At 39.5% G+C, this 17,479-nt stretch overlaps 1 protein-coding gene across 1 annotated transcript in view; it reads left to right on the top strand.

Annotated features, from left to right (window-relative positions):
* Positions 1 to 11,690, top strand: part of TTC27 (tetratricopeptide repeat domain 27) — a 174,324-nt gene extending 162,634 nt beyond the window's left edge. Inside the window, exons 17-20 of the mRNA XM_026016000.2 lie at positions 4,021 to 4,218; positions 5,511 to 5,622; positions 9,592 to 9,692; positions 11,450 to 11,690. Of these exons, the coding sequence (XP_025871785.1) occupies positions 4,021 to 4,218; positions 5,511 to 5,622; positions 9,592 to 9,692; positions 11,450 to 11,572 (534 nt within the window). The 3' untranslated portion in view covers positions 11,573 to 11,690. The remainder of the gene's footprint in view (positions 1 to 4,020; positions 4,219 to 5,510; positions 5,623 to 9,591; positions 9,693 to 11,449) is intronic.
* Positions 11,691 to 17,479: the final 5,789 nt, after the last annotated feature.

Genomic DNA, 17,479 nt, shown 5'->3' with positions numbered 1-17,479 from the left:
TTTAAGTAACCTCTGCAACCCATCGTGGGGCCTGAACTCACAACCCTGAGATCAAGAGTCACACACTCCACCGATTAAGCCAGCAAGGTGCTCCTATTCCTGGAAATCTAACCTAAGGATAGCTTCAGTGTGGAAAAAAAAAACTCTGGGCACAAAGATACATATAGAAGTGTAACTTACAGTAATAATAACAGTGGCAGCACAAGGAAGCAGCCTATTTATCTGACTGCAGGGAAATTGTTAAATAGACTATAGTCTGTCAACCTAGTGGAATATTTTATTTATTCATGAGAGAGACAGAGAAGAGAGAGTCAGAGACACAGGCAGAGAGAGAAGCAGGCTCCATGCAGGGAGCCTGATGCGGGACTTGATCCCAGGACCCAAGGATCACGCCCTGGGCCGAAGGCAGGCGCTCAACCGCTGAGCCACCCAGGCATCCAGTAAAATATTTTAAATCCACTACAATGATCCGTTTTAAAGAGTATATGAAAACATGAAAAAATTTTATGACATAATGTTAAGTGAAATGGGTAAGATAAGACCATTTTCATAGTATTAAAGAATTTACAGAGTAAAAAATTTAGAAGAAATTCATTGCAATTAGAAAAAAAACACTGCTTGTGTTTGGGAATTTTATTTTCCCTTTTTATTTTTTATTTGCTCTGATGTCTTGGGGTAGTAAAATCAATCAATCTACAAAAACCTGTTTGGTTTTGGTTGATTCAAAAGTTGGCAAAAAAAAATGATAATGAAATGACCAAAGTCACAAGTATGCATATTCCCCGAAAGAGAAATTTTCCTGGTGTAATAGAATTTATTATTAGAAAGGAAGAAATAATGAGAGTAGGGGGCTGTGCCTTAAAAATGAACACAAGGGACACCTGGGTGGCTCAGCTGTTGAGCGTCTGCCTTCGGCTCAGGGCGTGATCCTGGAGTTCTGGGATCGGTCCCACATCGGGCTTCCTGTGTGGGGCCTGCTTCTCCCTCTGCCTGTGTCTCTGCCTCTCTCTCTGTGTCTCTCATGAATAAATAAAATCTTAAAAAAAAAATGAACACAATGAATGTTTGAGAGCAAGATCCAGGACCCAGACTGTGGGTTCAAATCCACTCTGCCTTCCACAGGTGTATGATTCTGGACAAGTTACTTGACTCCTCTGTATGTTCATAGAGGCCCTGGCTCTCACGCATGCTCACATGCTCTCTTTGTCTCTGTGTCTCTGTCTCTCATATATGTGTACACACACACACACACACACACACACATATGGAAGTGTTATCTACCATTATTGTCTTCTCATCATTTCATCAAAACTCAGTCGTCAAATACCACTGTTATTCAAAACCCTTCTCCGTGCCTTACTTGCTAGGGGACCCAGAGAAAGTACATTTTGCCTCTCTTGCCTGAGTTTATTTGCAAAGTGGGGAGAGTAAAGTACCTGCCTGCTAGGGTCATTGGGAGAACCAAATGAGATCAGGTTGGTCATGTGCTCAGCACAGGGCTTGGCACACAGTGATGCTCACAGTGGCGGTAGTGGGAGGGGGGGTGCAGTATTGAGGGCTGCTACCATGGCAGGGGATTCTGTTTTTCTTTAGGTCTCTTTTGAACCAGAAGGAAATTTAGGGGCACATGGCAAGTGAGCTAACAATGAGGGTTTTGCTGTTCACTTCTGATGAAGTAAGGAAGTTGAGGATCAGTGGTCATTTTCGGTTTATATTGCTTTCCAGTTTTGAAGTTCTTTACATGTATGCTGATTCCTTGATACAACAATTCTGTGATGTAGTAGATAGAACTGTCCTCCCTCATCACTGCTGTTTACCAGTATTGTAGTCCCCATATTTACAGCAGATTTTAGCAATTCTATAGATTTTCCTCTTCACTCTTGATCTAGCTGTTCATGAGTATTTGGTGTTTTAGGTAGATGCTGTGTCCGGTACTTTGCACTTAAAGTTCTTTGTCCTTTAATATATGTCCAAAGTTACTGTTTTGTAGTCAGTCTGGAAACTAGAATGTGACTTTTCTCACTAGCTAGTGGGATGAAAATGGTGATATTAGCCAGTAAATTATAAAATTAATGTTTTTTTTAAAATAATTCTGTTACCACTCTAAGACCACTTTTTAAGATTACAAATTAACTCCATTTGTTAATGTATTTTAATCACTCTGTTCCCTTTAGTGTGTGAGGCTTTCTTAATTGCAGAAAATAACTTTTAAAAGTTTTATTAAAATACAGTCTACATATAGAAAAGTAATACATAAACATAAGAATTTACATGAAGAGAACACACCTGAACTTGAGTGAGATCATTGCCCATTCTGCCAAAGCCCCTACCAGCCCCATTTTAGTCACCCCCTCCTCATGCACACCAAGGAGATAATGTGAAAGTAAAATCTGATAAGTGAATGTTTATGTTGCCTTCATTTTTTGTTTCATCTTCACCAATTTTTAAATGTGTTTATTCTTCCCTTTTCTCTATTTTTAAATTAAAATTTTATTTTATGAAAATAACATACACACATATACAAGTGAAATAGTAGTCAAAGGCTTATAACAAAATATAGCAATTTCCTGCTTTACTCCTTTATAGTCCTAAAGATCCTGCTTCCCAAGCAAGTATGTAACATTTAGTGTTTCTTTTGCCATTTGCACATTTCCATATTTCATAACAAATATATACTGCTACTTTTTATTAACCAAATTTAGGTATTATCTGTTGACTCCTTTGCTTATATTAATAAGCAAAGACTTAACTCCCTTATGTCAAAATCCCTGTTACTTTCTTATTTTTTTAAAGGATATATATTTTTAAAAATTTTATTTTATTTGTTTATTTGAGAGAGAGAGAGAGCACAAGAACACAAGCAGTGGGGATGAGCAGAAGGGGAGGGAGAGGGAGAGAGCTGACTGAGCATGGAGCTCAATGTGGGGCTCGAGCTCATGACCTCCTGAGATCATGATCTGAGTCAAAACCAAGAGTCAAATACTCAACCAACTGAGCTACCCAGGCACCCCAACTAGTTTCTTATCTTCCCAGTATATTTACAGTAAATTTTTTGGTTAAATGAATATTCTCTATTAATATTCTATATGTATACATATAATATTCAGAATGAGTATTACAGACTACTATGGGGTCTTTTGTTAATGTTAATAATTGTCTTGGTTTTCATGTTTTTCTCTCTCTTTGTAAACCTCTTGTCTGAAATCATAGTATCTCCTGCCTTTTTTCTTGCTTTGGCTCTGGATACAGTCACTAACCCTTTGTAATTGCTAAATCTGGTGGAGTCTTTCATCCCTAAACTTTGGTAGCTGCGCTCTTCTTGTTACTTCCTCCGTCCTTGGTTTCCATGACCTCACTTTACCTCATCTTTCTGAGAACTCCTTTTTAGTCTTGCTTATGCCTAGACCCCTCTTTATCTTCCCTTAAGTGTAGTGCTTCTTAGGATCTGTAATCTGATTTTTATCCAACAGAGTCTCTTTAGGCAATATCTGCCATGGCCATGAATGACTTCTATGATCTGTTCTTCCTTATAGAACTTTCTTCTAAGTTCATTTACCTGGCCATTGAACATACAGATAGAGAGTATGAAGATATTTGTCGTTGCTTCCACTCTTGTTCAAGGTCCCAGCTGCATGTGACATATACATTCTCTTGTCCACTTTTATTGCTGTATGTAATTAGGACCCTGAGTCTGAGCTTAAATTCCTTAAAGGTACAGGTGTAAATCAGATCACTCAGAGCACTCAGAATGAGAAGAGAGCCTTTAGAATGAGAAGAGAGAAGCATCAAGCCTGTAAAAGAAGAACCCTGCAAGAAGCCTTAAAAGGGAGCCCATGGAATCAGCATGTGATTCTAGATAGTGGTTCGGGATGGCTTGATGTTTATTTTTAAAGAGTAAAGGTGATACTCCAGCATATCTCAAGGTTTTTCACCATCTCTGTCATTGATGATGGTAGCCCTTTGTTTTTTGTTATTTTTTTTTTTTTCTAGCTTACCACTTTGTTCTGTGCTTTTTTTAAGGTCCTTAAAATTCTGGTCAGGGCAGTGGTTGACGGGATGACTGATCGAAGTGGAGATGTTGCAACTGGCCTCAAAGGAAAGCTGCAGGAGTTACTTGGCAGAGTGACTTCAAGAGTGACAAATGATGGAGAAATCTGGAGGCTGTATGCTGAAGTGTATGGAAATGGGCAGAGCGAAAAGCCTGATGAAAATGAAAAGGTAAGTCCTCTTTTGGTTCTCCTGGTTGCTTGCCTTTTGTTTGAATTATGTGTAGTGGATTTGCTTCTTTGATGGTTGGAGGAAGAGTTAAATAGCTTGAAAGGGAAGATTGATATACTCAGGTTTTCCATTTTGATTCAGAATCTTTAACATAAGCACTTTGAATTGTGGGCAGGTTAAGACTTGTAAGCATTTATCTTTTTTCTTTCCATGAATTTTTCTTACATAATTGTTCTCTGTTTCCTGCAAAAGGGTCCCTCCTGCTCCCCCACTGGAGCTGCAGCAAGCAGCTGTTCACATTATTTACCCTCAGCCCTTTCCATAGTCTCCTTGCTCAAGACTCAGGTGGAGGGGCCCAGGAACAAAAGAGGGTTTAGATCTGAGATAGGGGCCGTGGAAGGGAAAAAGAAAAAGGAACTAGATAAGAATATTGAAGGAAAGCTTTTACGTCTAAACACAAAATGCTTTACAGAGGTTGTCCTGCCCCTTTCTCAAAAGTGCTTTAGAACACCAGTTACACCCAAGTTATGCCTTGGGCCTCTTATCTTAGAACTCAAAGGAGCCCCCAGAGTTTCCAAGGTTGAAATAATTGTTTTCTGTTCTTTTCAAAACATCCACAACAAATCAAATGTACTCCTGTGTGAGTTTGGAATTTGCTGCAGTACAGCTAATCTGTGGGATTCCTAGCCACCTCTCCCTCCTCAGTCCACCCAGCTGGCTTCTACTGTTGCTTGTCAGCCCAGAGAACACATACACACACGTATGCACACACTCCTACTTTCTGTCTTTCCATTTCTTATTGAATTATGTGCTCTCACCTATATGGAGTCAGGGGTAGTCTGAATTCTCTGATCTGTGACTTCTCCCTCAAGGATCTGCAGGATGGGGCTGTAAAGAGTGTTTTAAACTTCCATGAGTGTATACACCTATCGGTAATTCTGTAGGCGTCCCCAAGTTCATGCCTCATTCTCTAAACCAGGCTCTTCGGCTAGTGGCTATAAAGCTAAGGAAAGGTGTGTGCACTTCTTCTAGGTTTCCAAAGCTGGCATTTCTGGTTTTCTGTTTGGAGGGAAGTGTTTCTATCCAGATACATCCATTTGATTGCTTTTAATTGCTTATTGCTGTTGGGTGTGCATCTGTACCCCTTCTTTGACGAGAATAATAAAGACTGGGCTGCATAACACAGATGTTCGTTTTTCAAGTTAGAATTAGTTCCATATGGCTTCCAGGAAGCAGAGTTTGAAATGTGAATTCTACTTGTTATTCTGAACATTGTTCTTTTTTGTCCTTAGGCATTCCAGTATCTCTCTAAGGCATACAAGTGTGACACACAGTCCAGTTCTTGGGAGAAAGATATGACATCATTTAAGGAAGTGGTTCAGAGAGCCTTAGGACTTGCGCATGGTATTTGATGTGATGTTCAATATCTCTGCCATGTATTAATGTGTTTTTACTGAAAACGTATTTGTTAAAAGTGAAGTTCCATTATAAATAATTTCAGATTATTATATGTAAACTGTCATATTTAATGCGGCAAATCTTTATAAGACCAACTACTATGTAGAAAGCACTTTGGAGCAATATGAGCAAATAGAGGCTGGAGTGGTATGTATGAAGGGTAGAGGCTTAAATACCATTGGAATAAGTGATGGTTATTAGGAGCTTTACAGCTGTGTCTAACCTTCAAAACACAGAATCTGTTTGTGCTGATGATGTTATATTAAGGAAGTTTGTTAACATTTCCTAACTCAGTCTTTCTTTATAAATGAAAATATTCTCAGAAATATATAGATTACTGAAATATATAGCAATGTACAAAAAGCTATGGCATATGCAAAAGAAATAAAAAATATAATCCTATCCCTGCCTGTGGGAAATTTAGTGGGTGGTATTTGAGGGGAGAGATAACCTTACATAAAAGGTTGCATGCCTGTTGGGTATATTCCAGATAAAGGCCCCTTTTCATTATTTGCATTAATAAAAAATATACCAGTTAAATTTAATAAGGCATTTTTATATTTAGAATTGAATATGGATGTGTGATGCCCTGGGAATGCAGTTCAAATAAAATACTGAAGCCACAGTGTTAAAGAATTGAATCACGGAGACTAGGAACCTCTCCCAAAGTCCTCCTCTAACTTTTTTGGCAACTAATAGTTACAGTAATTGGGGAGCCACTGAGGGACGGGCCATAAAAAGAGCAGACCCTTGAAATCAGAGAGACCTAAACTTTAGAACCAGTCTGCCACCTACTTGGCTGGGTGGCGTTAGGTAGATGACTTAAGTCCAAAAATGGGGGTAATGCCTACCTTCTTGTTAGGAAGAGTAAGTGAAAATATATTTAAACACTTAACAGTATCTTGCACACTGTTAAAATATGAACCCCTGACCTTCTCACCCCAAGCCTGTTCCTTCTGCAGTAGAGGAGCTCAGCTGTTTGATAAGGTGTTCAAAACTAAAAAGAGAAAAAAATGAAGAACAGGGTAAAGCTTAACGTGTCTCTGAAGAAGTCACAGAATATTCAAACAGTTTAGAAATGGGCTTATTAGTAGTTGATAATTCAACTTGTGGTCTTTGATATCATTGACAAAAAGGATACAAATATCCAATTATCTGGGCCGCCTACCCCTTGACAGACTGATAGACAGGCTGAACTCTGTCTAGCTGAAATTCAGAGTGGACCACATGGAGGTTATTGCTGATAGACCCATGGAATGTGGCTCCAGTTCCTGTGTTTGGGCTGGCTACACAGTGGGTGGGCTCCAATGGAGTTCAGGCCTGATGCCTTTGACCTTTGTGGATGTAGTACCATGTTTGAGGAAACCCATACCCAGGTGTATTATGTACATAATTATAGCAAGGTGCAATCTCCTTGGAAGAGTTTATCTTATCTACTTCAGATTGCCAACCCTAAATATTTCTCTGAACAGCTGGCTTTGTAACAGGCAAAGCCAAGAGACTTTCTGTAATCACTCACTGATGCTATTAAACCTGTCAGATATAAGTGCACAGGTTAAAGAAATGAGTAATGCAGGAAGAAAATCTTCATTTTGTATTTTCAAGTTGTTTTTAAACTGTTTTGGGCATCATTTTTTTCATCAGGGCAATCCTGGGAGAAAAACAAAAATGTTTTAAGTTCCCTTTGACTTTAATGAATTTGGTATTCCTACAACATTTTAAGCATATTTGAGTGGATGTTCAGCTTTAGTGATATTTTAGGTTTATGAAGATAAATCTTTACCTTTTCTTTGTTGCTTTTGTATACCAGTGGTCAATTGAGGAACGAACTGGGTTTTCTCTGTTATTCTATTCTCTGTTTTATCTTTCTCCCCAAAACTGTTGTCTACTTCACTCAATTCTGAGAATGGAAATACAACATTTAAAAAAAAAATGTCCATACATACACACATCTCCTGGGCAAAAGCTGGTTCCGTCTTTGACATCCAGAAACTTTCAAAATAATAGTTATGTGTTTTAAGGACAGTCTGCCCTCTGGAGGAAGCACTGCTATCTTGGATTTCCTGATGATTTGAAACAGCATTTTCTCTCCCTTTCCAGAGCTCTCTCTACCTTTGTCTCTAGTGCTTTTTGGAAACGGGGTCTAATAGTGTTTTTGTCTTTTTGCCGTATTTTTTTTTTTGTTTTCCAGAATGAAAATAAGGATTTAAAAAAAAGAATCAGGGATCCCTGGGTGGCGCAGCGGTTTGGCGCCTGCCTTTGGCCCAGGGCGCGATCCTGGGGACCCGGGATCGAATCCCACGTCGGGCTCCTGGTGCATGGAGCCTGCTTCTCCCTCTGCCTGTGTCTCTGGCTCTGTCTCTCCTTCTATCTCTCAAGAATAAATAAATAAATAAATAAATAAATAAATAAATAAATAAATAAATAAATAAATAAATAAAATAAAAAATAAAAAAAGAATCACAGCCGTTTATGATATGTTCCTCGGTATTTAACAGCCCCATTGCTTCAGCCATGATAGTTACAACTTTCTTCTCCTAAGGGGCACAGACATAATCCTCTCAGTTCACTCTGCCCTTCAAAATAAGTTGAATGTTGTTGATTATCATGCATTCTTCAACCCTTAGCTGAGAAATGTCAAAGTCGAATAATTACTTTGAAATGAGAATGTCAAAGTTGGTTCTCACCAACCGTGGAGATATTAATTAATGATAAGACAATTTTGCCAGGCACAGGCAGTCTTCATCAATGGAGGAGAATTTACATGCAAGGAAGGACTCCTCTATTTCCCATTCCTGATCTAGGGCACTATGTGACTTTCATCGTTGCCCTCTTAAGTGTAGTTTTATTTTTTTTTTTAATTTTTATTTATTTATGATAGTCACAGAGAGAGAGAGAGAGAGAGAGAGAGAGAGAGGCAGAGACACAGGCAGAGGGAGAAGCAGGCTCCATGCACCGGGAGCCTGATGTGGGATTCGATCCCGGGTCTCCAGGATCGCGCCCTGGGCCAAAGGCAGGCGCCAAACCGCTGCGCCACCCAGGGATCCCTTATGTGTAGTTTTAAAATAGGATCTGGTTATTGGTCTGTTTTGTGGCAAGCATAATTTAGAAGGACAAAAACAAGAACAAACCAGCAAAGAGATATCAGACATTGTATTTTTACAGAGCTTTTCACTTGTTCTTATAAAGCATTAATAGCCAGGCCTTCTGCTTGGGAGGGTTATACCCTCTCAATCATTTCACGTTTTAGGAAGGTGGGTTTCTGGGCATGCTGGAGACAGAGTTGTCATGCATGTATGACTTTGTTCTCTCCTGCTCCCTGCTGATGCCAGGCATGGCTCAGCAACCTGAGAGCTCAGTTGTGGTCCCCATTGAATCAAGCATAAAGATTGTTGAAGTCACTTCTTCCAGGGAAGGAAAACCTGAGTGTGAAAATGCAGCTAGAATTGAACTGTAAATACTTGGCATGTTGCTTCCCTGGGCTGGTGTCATGGGCAACTGAGCCCCCATTAGGGACTTGGTATCCTGGGAAGCTACACCAAAGATGTGCTACATTTGGTTTTGCCCTCTGTAGGCACCTTTTGTCTTTTTGCCTAATTTCATAAGTGTGTGTGTGTGTGTGTGTGTGTGTGTGTGTGTGTGTGTGTGTTTAGGGTGTCTTCCCAATGATCTGTAACTTAGCAAAAATCAACCATTTTCCTAAAAATTCTCCATTTAGTAATAAGTGTGAAGAAGGATAATGGGGGGAATTATGCACATAATTATTGTCCTTTTGCCAAAATAAAAATTTTCCATGTAGGACTATTTCTGAAGTCTATACTATAAAATCTGAATTATTAAGTAATTGGCTTTTTGTACTTGTAAATTATCATTACCAGTATCTAATGCATGTTTTCCCCCATATTTATTTTTCAGTGGCTATAAAACACAGTAAAAACAAATCCAGTCCTCAGGAGGCTGTACAGGTGCTTTCTTCAGTTCGACTCAATTTACAGGGCTTGTTATCTAAAGCAAAGGTGAGAGTTAAATGTGAATTAATTAGAAGTGTCATAAGAAAAAAAGGACCTCTAGCATGAGCTGACTGCTCTTCAATCTTCTTTTATATCAGGGGTGATTTTAGGCCCATATTATGTTTTAAAGATTTTATCTACTTGAGAGAGTGAGCACAGGAGGTGGCCAGGAAGGGGCAGAGGGGGAGGGAAAAACAGACTCCCCACCAAGCAGGGAGCCTGACACGGGGCTCAATCCCAGGACCCTGAGATCATGACCTGAACTGAAGGCAGAGGCTTAACTAACTGAGCCACCCGGGCACCCCAAGAGAGAATCCCTGAGGGTTTGGAGCCTGGACTATCTACCTGTGGCAGGTCAGGTGTGGGGCCGAACCTAGGAAATCGGTCTAGTCCCATGTGGGTTATATCTCTGGAAGCAGACTGTAAAGGAATATAGTTTCTAACACCATTCCTTAGTTTATAGGGGAGAGACATAGGCAGAGGGAGAAGCAGGCTCCTCACAGGGAGCCTGATGTGGGACTCAATCCCAGGTCCTGGGATCACACCTTGAGCTAAAGCAGATACTCAACGGCTGAGTCACCCAGGCATCCCCACACTGCAACAATTCTTATGTCATTCCCTTATGAAGTGCTGTACACGGTGTGACTATATAGTAATGTGACAAATCTTTAAACGTTGATAAAGTTGTGTGTTCAAGTGAATGCTCTTGGCTCCAAAAATCACTGTGTGAAACTCTAAGCTTATCTCAGTGATTATACCATCACTCAAAACATCTTTGGGACTCCCTTTTTAAAATAACTATCAGCACACTTGTCACATGCTGTCATCTGTGGTAGTAATGGTAAACAAGTCATCTAGTCAGGTTTGATGAAAAAGGTAGATAGTGGGACACCTGGGTGGCTCAGTCAGTTAAGCATCAGCATAGAATCTGCTTGAGATTCTTTCCCTCCGCCCCTCCTCCCCAAACCCTTGGCTCACACTCGTGCGTGCTCTCTCTCTCTCAATAAAAATTTAAAAGTATAATTAAAAAAAGAAAAAGGTAGATAGTATGCTGAGTAAGTTACATTTCTGATCAACACGGCAGACACATACACACACACATACAATGTGGTTGTAAAATCCTAAAGCTAATATTCTTGGGTGCCCGTCCTGGCTCAGCAGATAGTTCCAAATAGGCTTTCCAAAATGTCTCAGCTATGAGACTTTATTGAAGTATGTTGTAATGTGCGTCCGTGGGCAATTCCTTTTACAGGAAGAGGGCACATTTATTTTTATTTTAATATGCTGGGCTTCTTTGCTTTTACCAATCTGATCATCTTTGTGGCCTCTGAGTCCTAAGCCATAATTAATTTTCAAATAATTAGCTTAAAAGGGGTATGATTTGTATGAGCTTGAATATAAAATATATTTGTTTTGCTCGTATACACAACGAATAGATTTGTTTTGTTTGGATGAAAAATGTCCGTCGTTCATCCTGAAACCATCAAAATGAAATGAATAATCAGTATTCAGGGTAACCATTTTGAAGACTCATTTTGAAGAGCTCATTTGAATTTACAAGTTCAGGCATGTTGTTTAATGCCGGGTTTAATTTTGCAGCTTGCACATTTCCAGGGTGGTGAACAGAACAAACACTAGCCACTGCTACTACCATGTGGTCTTATTGGATTCAGGGAACTTTAATAATTCTATCCTCTGTACCTATTTTATTTTAAAGAGATTGTCATTGTTTTGAGAGTTCTGCTTTGTTCTTCATGTTGCAGCAACTTTTTACAGATGTGGCCAGTGGAGAAATTTCCAGGGAGTTAGCTGATGAAACAGCAACTATGGACGCCCTAGTCATAGAGCTGCAAGGCCTAAGCAACCAATTTCGAAACCAGTACTGACCATCCTGCTGGGAACAGTTTTGGAAAAGGAGCTTTCACCTTCTGAATTTCTCTTATACCTGTGTGTCTAAAGCACAAGATAATTGATTTTTTAAATAAACTTCTCTTTAATGGCTAACGTTTATGTTTTGTGACATGTTTGGGTTTTCCGAAGTACATTAAGAGTTCCCTGTTTCTTTAGGCTTAGTCACAATTGAATCTAGTATATTTATATTATTCTGTACTCTGTGCTATGGTATTTCTGTACAAAGAATAAAACATTAGAATTTTCTTTTTAGTGTAGGGTTTATTCTTTCTCAGCCTAGAATGAATTAGATCATCCTTTGGAAAAATTTAGTCTATAGCAGGAAAAAAAGTCACATACTACAAGTCTGTGGAATCATTAGATCGGCTGCTTTATTATCCAAAAATGATAAAAGGGTAGATTGAATGACAAAAACCTTTTTCCTTCTTGAGATTTTTGTATGTGTGTCAGAATGATTCAGGCTTGGCTAAATAAGAAACGTGGGCATGCTTTAGCTTCTAAATCAAGAAAAAAAATGACCTACTCCAAATTTTGACTGAGCCATTAGCCACTAGTAACCAGACTGACCCTCTTCATTTTGTATACTGCCAGCGCTAATGATGGTTGTTTAATAAGGTTATTATGAGTGAAGACAGCCATAAATGGTGCCATGTTACAAAAATGCCAGAGTAAAATGCTTTCTTAGTAATGTCTGTGGAAACATATTGAAGGCAGCAGCTGAGCTTAATAATCTCACTACAAAAGTCATAGTGAGGAATTCTCAGTCCTGGCTTGGGTTGCTGAATTTTGGGTCCCATGCATAAGTCGTTTGACCCTTGTTTTTTATCTCTGCTCTTATTTATAAAATGTGAATAATTTCTACCCCTTGCTTCTTTGCAAGTTTCAGCTGCCATTAGAAATTTACAAATGCATACTTCACAATACAAGTATTCTGAACATTAGAAAAACAATCTTTAAATACTTTCATGGATGGATTTTAGTCATGAATGCTTACCAGCACTTTTCCTTTCCTCAACCATTTGCTTCTCTTTTCTAGTACACTAGTACACTAGTCTTAAAAAAATGTTGATGTCTGCCTCAAAACAGTTACTTTTAAAGGAGACACAGTAACTATGAGCAAGACCAGTAAAGGGAACTAGTAGCCTGAGTTCACGTTAAATATCCATTCAAATCTTTTACAGAAGCTGTTGGAGAGTAGGTGGGTAAATGGATGGATGGATGGATGGATGGATGGATAGATGGTTGGATGGAGTGAGGTTTTAAGATAAACTATCAGTACCCAGCTGTGATCCCCAGTTGATCAACAAATACTTGGAAGGTCAAAGATTTCAGGAATTAAATGGAAAATTGAAGAAGAATTTCCAAGTGTTAGAAGTTTTTAGTTGTCAGTTTGTTTTCCTTTGACTTCAAGGTAGAAAGACATGGGTGAGTGTGAGTTGTCACAAACCAAGTCACAAAAGAATCATCTTCCAGGCATGTTTGCAAATGCTATGTTGAATCAGGGTCTCCAGGATTATGCCCTACACCCTCTTTTATGTTGTAATACTCTCACAAAAGAGAGACCTGTTAAATATCTTCTTTTAAAGACATAGATCTGGTAATTATGTTTAATGATCTTATGTGAATGTTTAACATAACTGAAGAAAATGTACGGGGGAATTCTGTCGTAAAGTAGGAAAAGTTGGGATTTTATCAAAACCTCATCTGTATACCTCCTAACACTTAACACTCAGGTACTTAATTTCTTCATCTGTAAAGTGAATATGGTGATAATACCTTCCATCAAGCTTTTAACATCTCTTAGAGCACTTTGACCCAGTTGCAGTACCACCCAGTTCAGTAAGTGTCTTTAAAACACTATTTCATTTACTATAGGGTTTCTGATGCTTCTTACTGCTATATTACAATTTAAATATTTGCCATTTCCAAACATCTTTTATAAGTTTCAACTTTGGTTTTCTAGTATCACAACTCTTGTTTTTGGTACTACTTTTTTGTATTGTCAACTAGAAGGATACAAAGGATGCAGTTCTTTAATATTTATTGAGTTTCCATAGCATGAATAATCATGCCAACAGCTACAAGTTATGGAGCTCTCACTCTGCACTACCTAGATCTGGGACATCACTGGGAAATTAAAGCTCAGAGACTCTGGAAAGAGAAATAGCTAGAACTCTCTTTACTTGCTATATTGGGGCTAGAAAAAAAATCCAGTGGTTAGCTGATTTCTGTCTTCTCTTTATCACAATGGGATGCCTGGAATGTTTGCCTGTCATTGTTTATACATTTCTTCAAGGAGAGAAATTCTGTGCAATCTCAGTTCATAATGGCCTCTGGTCTGTTAAGATTATTACAATCTTTTTTTTTTTTTAATTTAGTAAAGTTTTCATTAGCCTGTTTCCAAAGAAGCCATGTGGTAAATGGGGGCCCTAACTGCAGAAGAGGTAAACCCCAATGGAATAAGAAACCTCTCTATACCCAAACTCCAGACTCAGGAAGCGTAGGGAGTTGATGCTGAGTCTGGGAAACAGAGCCATGGGGCATGTGTCAAGTGCTGGTGAGGGCAGTGGTGGGGCTCAGAACTACAGAACCCCGGGTTGAACTTTGAGGTTCCATTTTAGGGTGAGTGCTTAGACTTACCTCAAATGGAGCCTCAGTATGGTAATGAGGAGCCCAAACATTGCAAGTATTATTTGTATCTCCAGGTTATTCTTCATGCTATACTTGTTTCTGTTGGACAGGCTATCAGTGTGCTATTCATAAGCAGAAATTTAAGGAAGAAATGATACTGAGTATATATAGTCAGTAAGTTCACCTACTTTCCAGATTTCACTCAAAGCCTGTGACATAAGCAAAGGTAGGGCTAGTTTGGGCTCTTTGTGACCATTTATCCAAACTGTGGTCAATCTACTAAGTTAAAACCCGGGGTAAGTCCATGAAAAGTACTTTTTTCCACTTTTGTTTTTATAACATCCACATCAATCTAAATCACTGTTTAGATAAGGTAACTCTACTTTACAGGCCAAGAGTGAGGAATAAAACCTGTTAAGTAGATGCAACACACTTCCTTTCTGCCTGTTCAGTCGACAGGCCCTATAGTGAAATGGCAAAGAGCCTTTATTCAAATGGTGGGCGCCATGCTGTGGTGATACAGATGGATTTTTCACAACGTGCAGAAGTGCTTATAAATAGATAGGTTTCAATCAACAAGTAGCTTATTCAGGCATGTGCTCAAATATAGTAGCTGCATTCATTAGACAGACATTTCCACTAATCCCAAGACTATACTAATAAAAGAGTAATCCCTATGGGCTAAAGGTAGTGCTGGCTTGCTTTTAACTCTTATAGAGTCTTTCACAGACCAAGGCCTACTAATAATTGTAGCTGCATTAGGTTTTCACCAAATGAATTATAAAGCCAAGCTTATCTTGAAATTTTTTCTTTTATTTTTTTGAAAATTGCTATAGCTTAAGTGGACAAAGACGTACTTTTTACCCTGAATATGAAGCTTGCAGCAAAGCCAATTTAAAGCCTATTGTGTGTGCATTTGTGTGTGTGTGTACGTGCACACATTATGTGTGTGTTCTCATTACTTTATTATAAAGCACTTTCTCTTTCACCTTGGTTAATAAAGTGATTAATAAAGAGTTCACTTGAGCAGATTTTGGTTTTTTTTTTTCCTTTGGTTTTGGGATAAATAAGTTAATGTTAATTTTGAGCTTTGCAAACTCAGTAGAAGTGGTTGGACTTTTTATGTGGACCTTTTCCTTGTGCTAGGCTTTGTTCGACAGTGTCTTTACTCCTCCCACATCATTCAGAGCTAGCTCTAATTAGTTCACTAGCACAATGCGAAAATTTTTCCCTTGCCAGTGATGTCAGACCTGTCTTCCTTTTTATTCTTCTGACTTCTTATAAATTGCAGTGACCCGTGAGTCAACCACACCATCCCTTGGCTCCATGCCAACATTGTGATCTATGGACAGGGACTCCCGCCAAGGACTTTGAGGCGGAAAACTGATAATATTAAAGAGGTCTTCTGAATGGTAAGTATCAGCCATATTTGAATCTTTTGTGGTGTTGTTGCCAGAAAGGGGTGGGAAGAAGTAAATCATGTTAATGTTGTTAAGGAGCTAACCCGTGCATTGCTAACTTTTTCCAGACCAAAGGCTCACATGAACGTCAGTATCTGTGGACATACAGAAGTTATTACCGCCACTTACAGGCAGAAGGGTGCTGCTTGAAGTCTGTATTGCTTGGGGGCTTGAGGAAGCCCTTACCCACTCTAGCCTGTCAGCATCCACAGACAGAGATGTTCTAACAAGATCGATCAAGAGACACATGTACAAGTGCCTTGAAAACAAGTCTAATAGCAATACATATCAGAGTGTCTTAAAACCACTTGATAATAAGCATCGACACCACCTTTTCTGTCCCTATGTCGGGAGCTTGATGACATTCAATGCTGCTAAGCCATGACACCAAAGTATCGTGTTCTCAGTGTCTTCATTTGGGAAGCAGCCTCCCCATATTTCCAGTCTGCATGTGTGGATAAGGGAAGCAAAGAAGCAGAGAATGTGATGGGTTTTCATGAAGTGGTGGATTTTGATATCATTGGGAGTTCTCCCTTTGGACTGGTGCCGGGAGAAGGAAAGCAAGGTGATGATAGGCAGGAGCAGGCTGAGAAAGGATGAGCCGAGGAATTGACTGACCAGGTGAATCAGGGTGAGAAGTTCCAGCCTCCCCACTTCCTAGCCATGACCACACCTGGGCCCCTGAACCACTTTGGGCCTCAGTTTCCACAGCTATAAAATGCAAATTGCTGCCCTACACGCCAGACAGAATTGCTGTGGGGATCGTATCAGATGCTGTGTGTGAAGTATTTTGTGAGCCACTGTGCACAATTAGTTCTTGTTATGATCAAGAGAAAGGGGCATTGTAGATGGTCTTTCGGGTCCCAAGGACTGTTGGGAGTCCCTGGATGGGGGCATCCAGCAACTTGGCTCCAGTTTCCATAATCCCCGTGGGGGTCATAACCCTGTGGTTTGAGAGACAATGCTGCAGAAGTTTTTCCAGCCTTCTAAGTGCCCTTCATCGTTCTACTGACCGAAATCAGTTTGCCCTATAGGATGTCTGGTGCCAGTGTTGATAAAGCTGTCTTGGTATTTTTATAGCTGTCTGGCCAGAAAACCTGCTTTTGCCTCCACAATTCTTTTTTCAAAAAAAAAAAAAAATGTGTATTAGCCCCAGAACTAGAGTGTGCTTTACAGACTCCGTTGATTCCCCTGACCATAACCAGTAAGATAGAGGTTATTTTGTGGGGTGGGTATGCCCTTGATTCATGTTCATTTGTGAGAAAATTAGAAAATACAAATAAGGGAAATATTGAATCCCTCAAATCCCCACCCCTGTGCAAAATAACCATGTTAACATTTTTGGCAAATGGGGTGTGTGTGTGTGTGTGTGTGTGTGTGTATGAACAAAAGAGATAGGCTTTTAAAAAATTTAATTAAGCTTTGTAATAAATAAAGCACATGGAAGTAGGCCTGCCTGCAACCTGGTGGGGCTCAGAGCCAGAGTACAGATGGAGGCCCACGTACCACATATCTAAGTATTTAAAAGTTATAAATCAAGTTAAAAAACTGTTAAAATTTGTTTTATGCTTTGAATCTTAATAAATATTCCTATAAAGTGACGTGGGAGGGCATATTTTAATTTAGAATTCCCAAACTCTCGGAATTTCAGAGCAGAAGAGGGTGGTGCAGGAAGAGCTGGCCCTCACTCAACTTGCTCTTCTCTGCAGGGGCCTCGTGTGCAAAGGTGGGTACCCCTAGCCAAAGTCTCAGTCTGTCCTACCACCCAGAGACCGTCATAATGCCACCCTT

The sequence above is a fragment of the Vulpes vulpes genome, chromosome 8 (genome assembly GCF_048418805.1).
Source record: "Vulpes vulpes isolate BD-2025 chromosome 8, VulVul3, whole genome shotgun sequence".
NCBI classification, from domain to species: Eukaryota; Metazoa; Chordata; class Mammalia; order Carnivora; family Canidae; genus Vulpes; species Vulpes vulpes.
The sequence above is the reverse complement of the archived record's forward strand: the minus strand, read 5'-3'. Positions and strand labels throughout refer to the sequence as shown.